This window comes from Pristis pectinata, chromosome 2 (genome assembly GCF_009764475.1).
Source record: "Pristis pectinata isolate sPriPec2 chromosome 2, sPriPec2.1.pri, whole genome shotgun sequence".
NCBI lineage: Eukaryota > Metazoa > Chordata > Chondrichthyes > Rhinopristiformes > Pristidae > Pristis > Pristis pectinata.
In genome coordinates this window covers 8,857,800-8,876,171 of record NC_067406.1, presented here as the reverse complement: position 1 = coordinate 8,876,171, position 18,372 = coordinate 8,857,800, and the positions used below count along the sequence as shown (strand labels likewise).

Genomic DNA, 18,372 nt, shown 5'->3' with positions numbered 1-18,372 from the left:
GATCAGTAAGTTTGCGGATGACACAAAATTAGGAGGTGTTGTTGATAGTGTAGAAGGTTATCGTTGATTACAGGGGGATCTTGATCAGTTGGAGAAGTGGGCCGAGGACTGGCAAAAGGATTTCAATACAGATAAGTGTGAGGTGATGCATTTTGGAAAGTCAAACCAGTGTAGGACTTATACTATGAATGGTAAGGCACAAGGGAGCGTAATGAAACAGAGGGAGCTACGAGTACAAGTGCACTGTTCATTGAAAGTGCCATTCCAGGGAGACAGGGTGGTGAAAAAGGCGTTTAGCATGCTGGCCTTCATCAGGGCATTGAGTATAGGAGTTGGGACATTGTGTTGCATGTGTAAATCATTGGTACTTGGAGTTCTGTGCACAGTTTTGTTCACCCTGTTAAAAGAAAGACATGGTTAAACTGGAAAGAGTGCAGAGACGATTTACAAGGATATTGCCAGAAATCGAGGGCATGGGTTATAGGGAGAGGTTGGCCAGGCTAGGTCTTTATTCCATGGAATGTAGGAGAATGAGGGGTGACCTTATAGAAGTGTTTAAAATTATGAGAGGCACAGATAAGGTGGACAGTAACAGTCTTTTCCCCAGGGTTGGGGAGTCCAAAACTAGGGGACATAGATTTAGGGTGAGAGGGGAAAGATTTAAAAGGGACCTGAGGGGCAACTTGTTCACGCAGAGGGTGGTGAGTGTATGGAACGAGCTGCCAGAGGAAGTGGTTGAGGCAGGTACAATAGTATCATTTAAGAAGCACTTGGATAGGTACATGGAGGGGCAGGGCTTCGAGGAAAATTGGCCGAATGCAGGAAATTGGGACTAGTTCAGTGTGCACCGTGGTCAGCATGGACTGATTGGGCCGAAGGGCCTATTTCCATGCGGTATTGGTCTGTGACTCCATGACTCTATGAATCCTCTCCAAAGCCTCCACATCCTTCCTGTAAAGGGGTGAGCAGAAATGCACACAATATTCTAAGTGCAGACTAACCAATGTTTTATACCATGTCATAAATGTTGTAGCTTCCCATGCCTCTATGTACCTCTGCACCTCAGCTGGGTGGTGGGGTTCCCAGGATCTTGCCCTTATTTATCCTATTCCAGCATGCATTTTGTAAAACAAGCAGAACAAGGGAAGGCACGGTAGTGTAGCAGTAAGTGTAACGCTATTACAGCTCCAGCGACCCAGGTTCAATTCCAGCCTCTGTCTGTAAGGAGTTTGTACGTTCTCCCTGTGTCTGCGTGGGTTTCCTCCGGGTGCTCCGGTTTCCTCCCACATTCCAAAGACGTACGGGTTAGGAAGTTGTGGGCATGCTAAGTTGGCGCTGGAAGCGTGGCGACACTTGTGGGCTGCGCCCCAGAACACTCTACGCAAAAGATGCATTTCACTGTGTGTTCTGATGTACATGTGACTAAGAAAGAAATCTTATCTTATCAAGGCAAGAAAAACTCAGCAGGTCAGGCAGCATGTGTAAAGAGAGAAACAGAGATAATGTTTTAGGTTAATGACCCTTCTTCAGTTCTTGAGAAGTGGGATTGTTAAACTGCAGAGAGGGGGAACAGTGGAGAGAATGGAGGAAACATCTGTGATAAGGTGGAGCCATGTAATGTTGTTGCTTTTGGTGCCAGTGCTTAGAGAGAGTAAAGGAATTGTGAGATGCAGAACACAGCAGTGGCTGGAAATTTGTAACAAAAGAGGATGCTGGAAATACTTTGCTGGTCAGTCAGCATCTGTGGAGAGAGAAAAAACGCTGCAGAGAGTTGTGGACACAGCTCAGCATATCACAGAAACCAGCTTCCCCCACATGGACTCTGTCTACACTTCTCACTGTCTTAGTAAAGCAGCCAACATAATCAAAGATCCCTCCTACCCTGGACATTCTCTCTCCTCCCCCTTCCCATTGGGCAGAAGATACAAAAGCCTGAAAGCACGTACCACCAGGCTCAAGGACAGCTTCTATCCCGTGGTTATAAAACAATTGAATGGTCCCCTAGTACGATAAGATGGACTCTGACCTCACAATCTACCTCGTTATGACCTTGCACCTTATTGTCTGCCTGCACTGCACTTCCTCTGTAACTGTAACACTATATTCTGCATTCTGTTATCCTTTACCCTTGTACTGCCTCAATGGACTGTTGTAATGAAATGATCTGTATGGATGGCATGCAAGACAACATTTTCTCTGTACCTTAGTACATGAAACAATAATTTACCAATTTATTCGTTTGCCGGATTGACTGAGTTAATGTTACAAGTGGATGGCCTTCAATTAGAACTGGCCAGTTCTGACACAAACATGAAAATGTTGAGTTCACTACTGGATCCTGATGGCTTCAATGTGCCTCTGCAGAAGATTAGTTTGGCTTTGCTGAGAGGCCAAAGATTGGGAGATCAGAGTGGGAGTGGGACTGGGATGGAGAACTAAAGTGACAGACAATGGAACCTCGGGGTCACCCAAAGGATTGCATTTTCAATCAAGTTTAGCTTTGACAAAAGCAATTTAAAATGTTAAATTTACCACAGTCACAGTAACTTTGGAAGGATATTAATTCTGCCAAATTGGTCTCCTTGATCTTAAAATTGTCAGATAGAGAAAAACACCCTCTTTCATCTTCAAGACCAGTGCACGATCTGAATATTTAAAATGGACTTTGTTCTACAATAATCTTCGTTATCCCTTTAATTTGTCTCCTCTCCTAATCTGTAGGTATGATCACTCACAGGTCTTATCCTCTGAAGCATGAGAATTAAGAAAGGTTAATTAAGGTTGAACTAAGTATGCAACATCACTGCCAGACTACACTGCAGTCCCAGCATTTGGATGGACTTGCAAATGAACCATGGATAATTAACCAAATGTCTGCAAAGTAATAATGGTGGCCTTTGAATTCAGCATTTTGGAATCCTTGCACTGATCCAGGTGAAGGATATGAGGAGGAGAAGTACTCCAAGTGTCAACATCAAGAACTTACACTACCTTGGAACAGCACCCCTCACTGCAATAGAGTGAGGTCATAACTCCCCCTCACCCAACCCATACTCTGTAAATTGCCGAGCGAGAGGGAGAGAGAGGGAGGGAGAGAGAGAGAAGTAAAATATTCATGCTCAGTCACTTATGATTAATAATAAAAAGGGCAAACTAACACAAAATCCCAAATCCATTTGGATCTTAAAGGTCATTTGGCGTAGCCTCATTTTAATTCACAGCAAATGAGCCAGCTCACTTTGTGTTCAAGAAATAAATATCATTCTTTTTGTCATGAGGCTCAGCTCATAGATGCACATGGCATGGAAACAGGCCCTTCGGCCCAACTGGTCCATGCCGACTATGTTGCTCAGTGAGCTAGTCCCATCTGCCCGTGTTTGGCCCATAGCCCTCTAAACCTCTCCTATCCAAGTACTTATCTAGATGGCTTTCAAACGTTGCTAATATGCCCAGTTCAACCACTATTTCTGCAGCTCATTCCAAACATGCACCATCCTTTGCGTGAAGAAGCTGTCCCTGATGTCCATTTAAATCTATCGCATCTGATCTTAAACCTATGCCCTCTTGTTTAAAGCACCCCCTTCCTGGAAAAGACTATGTGCTTTCACCCTGTCTATATCTCTCGTGATCTTATATACCTCTATCAGGTCACCCCTCAATCTCCTACGTTCCAGGGAATAAAGTCTCAGCCTACGCAACCTTTCCTTGTAACTCAGGTCGACGTGAACTTGCTGAGCACTGTGTTACTCAATAAGAAGAGAAGAAATAGAAGTGGGGCACACCAAAGACTGCAGATGCTGGAGCAGCAAACAATCTGCTGGATACTCCAAATGACAGTAACTAATGAGAAGGATAACAGATGTCCTCAGGAGGATGGACAGCTAAAATGGGCAGACATGTCAGATATACAAGGATGGTAGCAAAGTGGTTAAGTCACAGGATTACTGTCAAGGATCGTTAATCTAGAGAGGTTGGTTCAAATCTCATCAAGATACCCGGGGAATTTAAATTCAAGTTACTAAATAAATCTGGGACATACTGCATGTCCAAAACCAGAGGGGATAGGTTGAAGGTAAGGGGTAAGAGATTTAGAGGTGATCTACAACATAGAACACTACAGCACAGTACAGGCCCTTTGGCCCACAATGTTGTGCCGACATTTTATCCTGCCCTAAGATCTATCTAACCCTTCCCTCCCACATAGCCCTCCATTTCTCTATCATTCATGTGTCTATCTAAGAGTCTCTTAAATGTCCCTAATGTATCTGCCCCCACGACCTCTGCAGGCAGTGCGTTCCACATACCTACCACTCTCTGTGTAAAACACTTACCCCTGACATCTCCCTTACACCTGCCTCCAATCACCTTAAAATTATGCCCCCTTGTGTTAGCCATTGTCACCCTGGGAAAAGGTCTCTGACTGTCCACTCGATCTATGCCTCTTATCATCTTGTACACCTCTATCAAGTCACCTCTCATCCTCCTTCTCTCCAAAGAGAAAAGCCCTAGCTCACTCAACCTATCCTCATAAGACATGCTCTCCAATCCAGGCAGCATCCTGGTAAATCTCCTCTGCACCCTCTCTTAAGCTTTCACATTCTTTCTGTTTATGGAAGAATTTTTTTTCACCCAGAGGATAGTTAGAATCTGGAACTCACTGCCTGAAGGGGCGGTGGATTCAGATACTCTCACAACCTTTATGATGCATTTCTATAGAACTCTGGTTAGGCCGCATTTAGAGTATTGTGTGCAATTCTGGTCATCTCACTATAGGAAGGACGTTGAGGATGCAGAGGAAGTTTACCAGGATGCTGCCTAGATTAGAGAGCATGAGCTATCAGTAGAGGCTGGACAAACTTGGTCTCTTCTCTCTGGAGCAGCAGAGGTTAAGGGGTGATCCTTTGGAAGTGTATAAAATTATGAGGGGCTCAGATAGGGACGACAAGCAATATCTTTTTCCTATTATTAAGAGATCCAATACCAGAGGGCATGCATTTAAGGTGAGGGGGGTAGGTTCAGAACAGACATGAGGGGTAAGTTTTTTACTGAGAGAGTGGTGGATGCCTGGAATGTGTTGCCTGATAGGGTGGTGGAGGCAAATTCACTGGAGGCTTTTAAGAGGGGCTTGGATGAGCACATGAATGAGAGGAAAATAGAGGGATATGGGCATTCTGTAGGTAGGACGGAATAGATATATCGGCACAACGTTGTGGGCCAAAGGGCTTGTTCTGTGCTGTACTGTTCTATGTTCTATTTAAGAAACATCTAGACAAGTATTTGCATCAGCAAGGCATAAAAGGACCGAGTGTTGGTAAATGGGGTTAGCGTTAATGGATAATTTATAGTGGGCAAGGAAGTGGGGGGGGCCAAAAGGCCTCTTTCTGTGCTGCATTTCTCAGTGCTGTCTACTTTAATGCAAGAGGTATCAGGAACAAGGGTGATGAACTTAGAGCATGGGTAAGTACATGGAACTACGACATTGTGGCCATTACAGAGAGTTGGCTGTCAGAAGGGCAGGAATGGCTGTCAGATATTCCACGGTTTAGATGTTTCAAAAGGGACAAGGAGGGAGCTAAAAGAGGTGGGGGCGATGGCTTTGCTGATCAGGGACAGTGTCACAGCTGTATAAAGGGAGGATGTCTTGGAGGGATCGTCCACTGAGTCACTGTGGGTGGAAGTCAGAAACAGGAAGGGAGTGATCACTCTATTGGGAGTATTCTACAGACCCCCCAATAGCAGCAGAGACACTGAGGAGCAGATCGGGAGGCAGATTTTGGAAAAGTGCAAAAATAACAGGGTTGTTGTCATGGGTGATTTCAACTTCCCTAATATTGATTGGCACCTCCTTAGTGTAAAGGGGATAGATGGGGCAGAGTTTGTTAGGAGTGTCCAGGAAGAATTCCTGACACAGTATGTGGACAGACCGACTAGAGGAGAGGCCACTCTGGACCTAGTACTAGGCAATGAGCCTGATCAGGTTTGAGATCTCTTGGTGGGAGAGCATTTTGGAGATAGTGACCATAACTCCTTGACCTTTACCATAACCTTCGAAAGGGATAGGAGCAGACGACATGGGAAAGTATTTAACTGGGGGAGGGGAAATTATGATGCTATTAGGCAGGAACTTGGGAGCATAAATTGGGAACAGATGTTCTTGGGAAAGTGCACAATGGAAATGTAGAGAACTTGCATGGGCTTTTGGATAGGTTTGTCCCATTGAGGCAGGGTAAAGATGGTAGAGTGAAGGAACCATGGTTGACAAGAGATGTAGAATATCTTGTCAAGAGGAAGTAAGAAGCTTACCTAAGGCTTAGAAAGCACAGATCAGGCAGGGCTCTGGAGGGTTACATGGTAGCTAGGAGAGAGTTTCAGAATGGAATTAGGTGAGCTAGAAGGGGGCATGAGAAGTCCTTGGCGAGTAGGATTATGGAAAACCCCAAGGCATTCTACATGTATGTGAAGAATAAGAGGATGACTAGAGTGAGGGTAGAACTGATCAGGGATAAAAGAGGAAACAAGTGCCTGGAGTCAGAAGAGGTGGGGAGGTCCTTAATGAATACTTTGCTTCAGCATTCACCAGTGAGAGAGACCTTGACATTTGTGAGGATGGCTTACATCCGGATGATACACTAGGGCATGTCAACATGAGGAAAGAGGCTGTGCTGGAACCTCTGAAGAACATTAGGATAGATAAGTCACTGGGGCCGGATAGAATATATCCAAGGTTATTACGCGTAGTGAGGGAAGAGATTGCTGCACCTTTGGTGATGATCTTTGCATCCTCACTGGCCACTGGAGTAGTGCCAGAGGATTGGAGGGTGGCAAATGTTGTTCCTTTGTTCAAGAAAGGGAGTAGGGATAACCCTGGGAATTACAGACCAGTGAGTCTTACTTCAGTGGTGGGCAAATTACTGGAGAACATTCTTAGAGACAGGATTTATGGGCATTTGGAGAGGCATAGGCTGATTAGGGATAGTCAGCATGGCTTTGTGAGGGGCAGGTTGTGCCTCACGAGCCTGATTGAATTCTTTGAGGATGTGACAAAGCACATTGATGAAAGTCGAGCAGTGGATGTGGAGTACATGGATAAAATCATGAAGGGCACAGATAGGGTGAATGCACACAGTCTTTTTCCCAGCATCAGGGAATCAAAAACTAGAGGGCATAGGTTTAAGTTGAGAGGGGAAAGATTTACTGGAAACCTGAGGGTCAACTTTTTATCCAGAGAGTGGTCAGTATGTGGAATAAGCTGCCAGAGGAAGTGGTTGAGGTGGGTACACTAACAACATTTAAAAGGTACTTGGACAGGTTCATGGATAGGAAAGGTTTAGAGGGATATGGGCCAAATGCGGGCAAATGGGATGAGCTCTGATGGGAATCTTGGTCGGCAAGCTCAAAGGATTTTTTTGTAATTAGGAGTGCCAATAATCATGCAGTTTTAAAGCAGGTATATAAACAGATGTAGCTGGAGTTATACACAAAAATCTTTAAAGATGCCAATTCAGGTTTAAACAGCCTTTTATGACATTTAAAAAAAACATTTTGGATCTCAAGTTTCTAAATACAGGCCATTCCCGGGTACGGAACAGGTTCCATTTTTACAGATGTCCTTAAGTTAATCTCGTTCATAAGTCAGAAAATACACAAAAGTCACTCGATATGCTTAGCATACCCCCACAGTGTTGTAATGAAAAGACTGATAAGAAAGAACCATTACTAAAAGTGGAGAGAGGGAGGAAACTGGTTCTGCTGTTCGTAGGAATCAGAATCAGAACCAGAATCAAGTTTATTATCACTGACATAGGTCATGAAATTTGTTGTTTTGTGGCAGCAGTACAGTGCAAGACATGAAGACATAGAAATTACTGTAAGTTACAAAAATAAATAAGTAGTGCAAAAGAAGAATAATGAGGTTGGGTTCATGGGTTCATGGATTCATGGACTGTACAGAAATCTGATGGCAGAGGGGAAGAAGCTGTTCCTGAATCGCTGAGTGTGGGTCTTCAGGCTCCTGTACCTCCTCCCCGATGGTAGTCATGAGAAGAGGGCATGTCCTCGGGGGTGATAGTCCTTAATGACGGATATCACCTTCTTGAGGCACCATCTCTTGAAGATGTTGTACGAACATATGTACCTACGTTGGACTTTTGAATTTGATAAAATAATGGGAGCTCGTTCATATGTACAGGAGTCCATAAATCAGGCGTTTTTAATCTGGGGACAACCTATAGAGAAGAAAAGAAGGGAGTAGTGCTAAACCTTCATTAATCACTGGTTCACCCTGAGTTGGACGGGATTGTTGAGACCATTGATAGAATGCAGAGCTGGGCTCAAGAAGAGGCAGGGAGTTCAACCTGGATAAATGTGAAGTGATACACTTTGGGAGATTGAATTTGAAGGCAGAATACAAGGTTAATGGCAGGACTCTTAGCAGTGTGGAGGAACAGAGGGATCTTGGGGTTCACGTCCATAGATCGCTCAAGGTTGCCACGCAGGTCAATAAGGTTGTTAAGAAGGCATATGAAGTGTTGGCCTTCATTAGTCAGGGTATTGAGCTCAAGAGCCGTGAGGTGATGTTACAGCTCCATCGAACTCTGGTCAGACCACACTTGGAGGATTGTGTTCAGTTCCGGTCACCTCATTATAGAAAGGATGTGGAAACTTTAGAGAGGGTGCAGGAGAGATTTACCAGGATGTTGCCTGGATTGGAGAGCATGCCTTATGAGGATAGGTTGAGTGAGCTAGGGCTTTTCTCTTTGGAGAGAAGGAGGATGAGAGGTGACTTGATAGAGGTGCACAAGATGATAAGAGGCATAAATCAAGTGGACAGTCAGAGACTTCTTCCCAGGGCGACAATGGCTAACACGAGGGGACATAATTTTAAGGTGATTGGAGGAAGGTATAAAGGGGATGTCAGGGGTAAGTTTTTTACACAGAGTGGTGGGTGCATGGAACGCACTGCCTGCAGAGGTTGTGGGGGCAGATACATTAGGGACATTTAAGAGACTCTTAGATAGACACATGAATGATAGAAAAATAGGGGGCTATGTTGGAGGGAAGGGTTAGATAGATCTTAGAGCAGGATAAAATGTTGGCACAACATTGTAGGCTGAAGGGCCTGTACTGTGCTGTAGTGTTCTATGCTCTCTGTTCTATGTATAAGTGAAATACAAGGTATAGTTTTGGTTTCCGAGTGATTTAAGAAGTGACATGCTTGCTTCATGGGCATTCAGAAAAGGTTCACCAGGTTGATTCCTTTCTTGAAGGTGCTGGCTTATGAGGAAAGGTTGATCAAATCAGGCCTACACTCATTGGAGTATTAGAGAATGAGAAATTATCTTATTGAAATGTATATGATCTGGAGAAGGCAGGGAGGGTGCTGAGAGGATGTTTCGCTTTGTGGAGGGACATAGAACTAAATTGGTAAATTGTTTTATAATTGTCACATGTACTGAGGTACTGTAAAAAACTTTGTTTTGCATGCCATCCAGACAGATAATTTCATTACAGCAATGTATTGAGGTCGTACAAGGGAAAACAATAAGAGAATACAAAAGAAGGTGACACAGCTACAAAGTGCAGTGCAGGCAGACAATAGGTTCAAGACCATGGTGAGGTAGATTGTGAGGTCAAAAGTCCATCTTATCATACGAGGAGACCATTTAGTAGTCTTATAATAGCAGGATAGAAGCTGTCCTTGAGCCTGGTGGTACGTGCTTTCAGGCTTTTGTATCTTCTGCCTGAAGAGACGGGGGACAAGAGAGAATGTCTAGGGTGAGTGGGGTCTTCGATTATGTTGGCTGCTTTACTGAGGCAGTGACAAGTGTTAGAGGGGAGGCTGGTTTCCATGATGTGCTGGGCTGTGTCCACAACTCTCTGCAGTTTCTTGCGGTCATGGACAGAGCAGTTGCCGTACCAAGCCCTGATGCATCTGGGTAGGATGCTTTCTATGGTGCATCATTTCAGAATAAGGGGTCACCCATTCAAAAAAAGAGATGAGGGGTATCAGGGATGTCTTCTCTCAGAGGGTTGTGTGCCTCTGGAGAATTATGAAGGCAGAATCATTGAATATATTAGAGGCGGGGAGACGTATTTTTGAACAATGAGCAGATTCAGGGATGGAGAACAGCAGGTAAGTGGAGGTGACTTCTTTAGAAGGGGATAGGACAAGCTGGTTCTTTCTCCTTGTTAGAGACGAATCTATAGGAAAGATAGACAGTGTTATATTGTGTGTAGATTGAGATAAATGGTCTATTGCTCATTGGTCCCAGAAGTACTAATGGAATTAGAATCTTACAGCACAGAAAGAGGCCATTCAGTTCATCATACCTCTGCTGACCCACACAATCCTGCCCATTTATCTTTCCCCCAATAACCCTATAAATTTATCCTCCCCAGTTATCCCTGTTGAAAGTTCCCAGCAAATTCACTGCAGTCAGAAACAGATCAGACATGATCTTATTGATCAGCGAAGGGCTGCGAGACATCTCCTGAACCTTGGTTTCATGATTAGTTGGTGAGACCATAACGTTTTCATGATTAGTTGGTGAGACCATAATGTTTTCATGATTAATTGGTGAGACCATAATTGAAGTACCATGTATATTTTTGGTCTCATGATTAGTTGTGGGCACCATACTTTAGGAGGGATATCAAGACCTTGAAGAAGGTGCTGAGCAACTTTACTGAAATGATCCCAGGAAAGAGGGACTCCCAGTTAGTTGGAGAAGCTGGGGTTAATCTCCTTCGAGCAAGGAAACCTGACCTGCTGAGTGCTTCCAGCATTTTTATTTCAGATTTCCAACATATAAATTTTGTTTTGATTTTTACACCTTGTTCCTTTGTGGCCTGTACAGCACAGTTCTGTACTTACCTTGTGCCGTCAGTGCCAGACACAGCTCAGTGGGTACCGACTATGCCACTCTGAAGGTCATTGGTTCAAGTCTCACTCAGAACCATGTACAGAAAGATCTTGACAAATTACTGAGGAAGTACTGAACAGCTGGAAGTGCTTGCTTTTTGAATGATACCTGAGTGAAAATATTGGATTCTTTTTGAAGAAGAGAAGGGGAAGTCTTCTCAATTTCTTAATATCCTGCACAAGGTTTCCGTTTAGATTCCCCAGCTTTTGTCAGTCTTCGTGTATGCAAGGGAGACACAAGAGACTGCAGATGCTGGAATCTGGAGCAACAAACAATCTGCTAGAGGAACTCAGCGGGTCGAGCAGCATCTATGAGAGGAAAGGACTTGTTGACCCAAAATGTCAACAATTCCTTTCCTCCCACAGGTGCTGCTCGACCCGCTGAGTTCCTCCATTGAGCTCGTCCAGCAGATTGTTTGTGGATTAAATGGTTTCCACTTTTTAGAACGGTTTCTAATTGTAGTCTAATTGTACTTCAAAATAATAACTCCATTGAACATAGAACATCGATCAGTAAAGCACAGGAAGAGGGCCTTCAGCCCACAGAACACAATGCCGAAATAAACTAGTCCTCTCCTGCCTGCACGTGATCCATATCCCTCCATCCCTGTATATTCATGTGTCTAGCAGCCTCTTAAATGCCATTATCATATCTCCCTCCACCACCACCCCTGGCAGCCTGTTCAAGGCATCCACCACTCTCTGCATAAATAACCTGCCCCGCACATGGAGGGAGGCAAATACAATAGAGGCATTTAAGAGGCTCTTAGATAGGCACATGAATATGCACTAAATGGAGGGATATGGATATCATGTAGGCAGAAGGGGTTAGTTTAGTTAGGTGTTTAATTACTGGATTAATTAGTTCGGCACAACATTGTGGGCTGAAGGGCCTGTTCCTGTGCCATGCCCTCTGGTATTTGACATTTCTACCCTGGGAAAAAGATTCTGACTGCCTCCCCTATCTGTGCCTCTCATAATCTTAGAATCTTATTGACTATTAATTGTTTTGGGATGTCCTGGTGCATAAATAGCAGGTGGACTGAATGGGCTCCCATGTTGTGAAGACTCTATAATTCTCTGGACTTGAAAAGAAAAATTCCCATGATTGTAGGAGTTGGATTGGCAGAGACAAGATGGGGTGATTGGTCTCCTTCTGTGCTGTTAGATTCTATGGTTCACAAACCAAAGAGTTCAGGTAAACGAGAGGTATTCCCATTGAAACATATAAAATTGACACAGGGCTTGACAAGGTGGATGCAGAGATGATTTTCCTGGCTGGTCATAGAGTCATACAGCACGAATCAGGCCCTTCGGCCCAACTGGTCCATGCCAACAAAAGCCCATCCAAGTTGGTCCCATTTGCTCGTGTTTGGCCCAAATCCCTCTAAATATTTCCTGTTCCGTGGCTGTTCTAGAACCAGGGGTCATAATCTCAAAATAAGGGGGCTTGGCCAATCAGGACTGATGTGAGAAGAAATTTCTTTGCCTGGAGAGTGGTGAGACTTTGGAAAACTCAAACCAAGAGGGCTGTGGAGGCTCAGTCACCGGGGATACTTAAAACAGAGATCAGTGGATGGTTCAACATTAAAGGATATGTTGTCAGTGCGTTCCTCCCACATTCTAAAGACGTACGGGTAGGTTAATTTGGGTTTAAAATGGGCAGTGCGGACTTGTTGGGCCGGAAGAGCCTGTTACCACGCTGTAAATAAAATTTTTAATCTTTAAATTAATGTGGCACTGAGGTTAAAGAACAGTCATTATCTTATTGACCTGTTGAGCAGACACAAGGGGCTGATGCGTCCTGTTTCTATTCTTACATTCATGATCTTATGTTCTAAATGTAACTTAGGACAATGAGGAAGCCATTGGGAACTCAGTGTTTTGAAGCCAACCTCAGGTAAACAAGCCAAGCAAGTTATCCCCAGTCAATGACACAGAGTGGGCTATGAAGAAACAAATTTCAGCAGCAGATTTCGATGCTTTGCCACTACAATGTAGCACGGTTACAGGCCAGGGAAGAATTTCCACTCAAGAAGCTGTTAGAGTCATAGAGTAATAGAGCACAGAAACAGGCTCCTCGGCCCAACTGGTCCATGCTGACCAAGATTCCCATCTCAGTTGGTCCCATTTGCCCACATTTGGCCCATATCCCTCTCAACCTTTCCTATCCATGTACCTCTCTAAGTGCCTTTTAAATGTTGTTAATGCACCTGCCTCAACCACTTCCTCTGGCAGCTCGTTCCATATACTGACCACCCTCTGGGTGAAAAAGTTGCCCCTCATGTTCCTATTAAATCTCTCCCCTCTCACCCTAAACCTATGCCCTCTAGTTCTTGATTCCCCAACCCTGGGAAAAAGACTGTGCGCATTCACCCTATCTATGTCCTTCATGATTGTATACACCTCTATAAGATCACCCCTCATTCTCCTATGTTTCAGTGAAAGAAGTCCCAACCTGTTCAACCTCTCATCATAACTCAGTCCCTCAAGTCCCGGCAACATCTTTATAAATCTCCTCTGCACTCTTTCCTGCTTAATAGCATCTTTCCTTTAGCAGGGTGACCAAACTGAACACAATATTCCAAATGTGGCCTCACCAACAGCTTGGACAACTGCAACCTAACATCCCAACTTCTGTACTCAGTGCCCCGGATGATGAAGGCCAATGTGCCAAAAGCCTTCTTCACCACCCTGTCTACCTTTGAAGACACTTCCAGGGAACCATGTACCTGAACTTCTAGGTCTCTCTGTTCCACAACACTCCTCAGGACCCTGCCATTCACAGTGAAAGTCCAACCTTCATTTGTGTTCCCAAATCTGAATTAAACTCCATTTTCCACTCCTCAGCCCACTTTTGTGGGGGTCAAACATCTGTGAGGATGGTACATTTGGCCCTTTCTACATTGGCCTCACATTAGAGCTCAACTCCTTGAGACATGAGTTATAGACATAGAGTCCTACAGCACAGAGACAGGCTCTTCAGCCCAACTGGTCCATGTCGACCAAGATTCCCATCTCAGCTAGTCCGATTTACCTGCATTTGGCCTATACCCCTCTAAACCTTCCCTATTGAAGTACCTTTGAAGTATTGTTCATGTATCTGCCTCAAGCACTTCCTCTGGTAGCTCGTTCCATACACTGACCACCCTCTGGGTGAAAAAGTTGCCCCTCAAGTTCCTATGAAACCTCCCCCCTCTCAACTTAAACCTATGCCCTCTAGTTCTTGGTTGCCCAACCCTCTGTAGAAGACTGTGTGCGTTCACCCTATCCACCTTGACTATCAGCCACCCATTTGCACTAATCTTCCATGAATCCCATTGCTAATTCTTCCCACAATCCCATCAACTTGCCCCCCACCCCCACCACCACCTCCCGATTCGACCACTCACAACACATGAGGGGCAAGTTACAGTTGCCAATTCATCTACGGATCTGGAGCAAAAACAAACTGCTGGAGGAGCACCCTCGAGCAGCATCTGTGGGGGGAAAGGAAGCGTCGACATTTCGGGTTGAGACCCTGCGATGGGGCGCTTCCACAGATGCTGCTCGACCTGCTGAGTTCCTCCAGCAGGTTGTTTCTTGCTCCATATTCCAGCATCCGCAGTCTCTTGTGTCTCCAACCCACCAACCTGCACATCTTTGGGAGGTGGGAGGAAACCGGAGCACCCAGAGGAAACCCATCAAGTTTGAAACTCTCACAGTTGTTGGCCTGTGGATGGTGATGGAGCTATTCTTGCTTCTTAATGATCAGTTGGATTTGGCCTTGACTTCTCAAGGTGATCCAGTCTCTCCAGCATTATAAAAGCTTTGCTCATCAATACTGCCACCCATCCTGCAATTTTCCCTATTTCATCTTTCCTGAACATCTTGCACCTCTTAGAAAATAATACATATGACACTGCACTCAGTATGTTTAATTAACTGTAAAGAGCTCCATGGGATCAAAAAATGTGCTGTAAAAATGTGACTCCTTTCCTTATGCTGTGCTCATATTTCCTTGTCTGTGCTGTTACAAGGTAAAATCACTTCCTTCTTTAAATCATTCATTAACAGTTCATGTTGCATTACTGTTCTATGTTTGATTAATGATAAAATGATTCAAAAGTCTTTCACTCACTTTAAAATGAGTTGGCCATAAATTATATTTCACTTGCTGCTGAAAAGCAGTAAATTAAATCCATTGATAGTTGTAGTGAAAGTCACAGAATTTAACAACCTAGTTAATTGAAAACAGTCACTGAGCTGTATGATAATTGAGACAGATTGTCTCAGGCCTCCTGGCTGCTGAGTACCTGATTAAGCCTGAAGAACTTTAAGCAAGAAGGCAATAGGCATTCTCTGCTCTGGGAATTTGCAGAGGTGGAGCTGAAGTTAGAAAATTATGTTAACGGAGGAAGATCCAACTTAATCCAATAACCAAGCTGCCTCAGTAAAGCAGCCAATATAATCAAGGACCTCACCCCCCTTGGACATTCTCTCTCCTCCCCCCTCCCATTGGGCAGAACACACAAAAGCCTGAAAGCACATACCACCAGGCTCAAGGACAGCTTCTACCCCGCTGTTATAAGACTATTGAATGGTTCCCCCGTACGATAAGATGGACTCTTGACCCCACAATCCACCTCATCATCGCCTTGCCCCTTATTGTCTGCCTGCACTGCACTTTCTCTGAAACTGTAACACTTTACTCTGCATTGTTTTCCCTTGTACTACCTCAGTGCACTGATGTGATGAAATCACCTGTATGGATGGCATGCAAAACAAAGTTTTTCTTTGTTATGTACCTCAGTACATGTGACAATAATAAACCAATTTACCAGTTTATATCTCAACATTTATCCTGTCATGTCCCCCATTTTTCAATGAGATCACCCCTCATTCTTCTAAACTCCAAAGAATATAGATCTAATTTCTTCAGCCAATCATGGTGGAACATGTTTGGAAACATCTTCTTTACAGCTATCCTATTGAATGCCTTCACACTTAGAGGCCTGCACTGGGTCACCTCACAGCTTAAGAAGATCTAGTTCAGACTGTCCCTGTGTTGTGGGACTAGATTGGTATTGGTACTGGTATTGGTTTATTATTGTCACTTGTACCGAGGTACAGTGAAAAGCTTGTCTTGGATACCGTTCGTACAGATCAATTCATTACACAGTGCATTGAGGTAGTACAGGGTAAAACCAATGACAGAATACAGAATAAAGTGTCACAGCTACAGGGAACTGCAGTAAAGGTAGACAATAAGGTGCAAGGTCACAACAAGGTAGATTGTGAGGTCAAGAGTCCATCTCATCGTATAAGGGAACCGTTCAATAGTCTTATCACAGTGGGATAGAAACTGTCCTTGAGCCTGGTGGTATGTTCCCTCAGGCTCCCGTATCTTCTGCCTGATGGGAGAGGGGAGAAGAGAGAATGACCTGGGTGGGTGGGGTCTTTGATTATGCCGGCTACTTCACCAAGGCAGCGAGAGGCATAGACATTCCATGTAGGGGAGGCTGGTTTTCATGATGTGCTGAGCTGTCCACAACTCTCTGCAGTTTCTTGCGGTCCTGGGCAGAGCAGTTGCCATACCAAGCTGTGATGCATCCAGATAGGATGCTGTCTATGGTGCATCGACAAAAATTGGGGACATGCCAAATTTCTTTAGCCTCCTGAGGAAATAGAGGTGCTGTTGAGCTTTCTTGGTGTGGCGTCTTCACAGTTGGACCAGGACAGGCTATTGGTGATGTTCACTCCAAAGAACTTGAAGCTCTCAACCCTCTCGACCTCAGCACCATTGATATAGACAGGTGTATGTACACCACCCCCTTTCCTGAAGTCAATGATCAGATTGTCACAAGATTGTCCCAGACCTTTGATCCTGTTACCTTCCTATTCCCCCTCCACAGGTCAGCACAAGATCCGCTTCATTCCAGGGCTGGTCGGGCCGATTCTGGAGATGACCCTCATCCCTGAGGTGGAGCTCCGCAAGTCCACCATCCCCATCTTCTTCGACATGATGCAGTGCGAGTACCAGTACAAAGGGGAATTCAGAGCGGTAAGAATTAATGTTTTAGTATGTTAACAGCATGAACTACTTGGACAGATTAGTGAACAGCATGAGGTTTTATGAAAATCTGGTGGTTTGTGCTCAAAATATTTTTCTCTCAAAGTCAGATTTACATAATAAAGAGAATTTAATTTGTTAAGCAACCATGCTGGTATCAGTCTTTATTTATTTTTCAGGATTTGGGTGACGCATTTATTGCCCATCCCCAATTACCCTTCGGGAAGGTGGTGGCAAACTACCTTGTTGAGCTACTGTCCTCCTTTTGGTGAAGGTGCCCCCAAAGTGTTGCTGGGGAGGAAATTCCAAATTTAGATCCGATGATGTTGAAGGATCTGTGATATATTTCCGGTTCAGGGTGTTGTACAATTTGGAGGGTATTGGTATTGGTTTATTATTGTCACTTGTACCGAGGTACAGTGAAAAACTTGTCTTGCATACTGATCGTACAGGTCAATTCATGGAGTGATGGTGTTCCCTTGGCCCTACTGCCTTTGCCCTTGGTACAAGAGATCCTGGGTTTGGGAGGTGTGGTGAGAGTGGTCTGGATGAGTAACTGCAGTGCACTCTGTAGATAGTGGATACGAGAGTCACTGTGCCCCAGGTTTGGAAGGAATGGTTAGACTGATGGTTGTCAGATGCAAGTGTCCAGATGAGTGCAGATCTTTGGATTTACAGCCATTCCTTTCTTGAGGGAGAGCTGAGTAGCTTGCCAGATAACTGAAGAGTCAAACACATCTCTGTGGATCTGGAGTCACATATAGTCTAGTTGGAGTAAAGACTATTGACGGTCATCCTTCCTTAAGAGGCAATAGTAATTGTACTTCATTGGCATAAGCACACTGATGTCTTCAATGCGATCACGTCCTTCCTACAGGGTGGAGAATTGCACACAGTGCTCCAACTGTGGCCAAACCAGTGGTTTATAAAGTTGTGCCATAACCACCTTGCTCTTATATTCTCTGCCCTGGCTAATGAGAGCAAATACCCCATATGGAGACACAGGAGACTGCAGATGCTGGAATCTGGAGCAACAAACAATCTCCTTTCACCCAACTAACGTTGCTCATGGCACTGAGTACCTCCTGAAGATTGTTAGTTGTTCAAGTTCTCCTGAATGCCATCTTTCCCATGTTATCTGCCTGTGCTGCTACCTTCAGAGATCCTTGGAATTATACAACAAAGGCTGTCTGTTCCTCATGGCCCTACAATTCATTGTCAGAATCAGAATCAGATTTATTGTCAATGACTTTAGATGAAAGTGCATCATCCAGCACTTATCAGAATTGCCCCACCTACCATTGCTCTGCTCATCTTACCAACTGATCAATACTATTCCGTTGCCTCTGACTATCCTCATTATCAACAACACCATCAATTTTCATATAGTTTGCAAATT

At 44.4% G+C, this 18,372-nt stretch overlaps 1 protein-coding gene across 1 annotated transcript in view; it reads left to right on the top strand.

Moving 5' to 3' along the window:
* The window catches only part of LOC127580080 (dedicator of cytokinesis protein 2-like), a 1,107,748-nt gene that overhangs the window by 895,327 nt on the left and 194,049 nt on the right, over positions 1 to 18,372 (top strand). Inside the window, 1 exon segment of the mRNA XM_052033289.1 lies at positions 16,816 to 16,964. Within this exon segment, the coding sequence (XP_051889249.1) occupies positions 16,816 to 16,964 (149 nt within the window).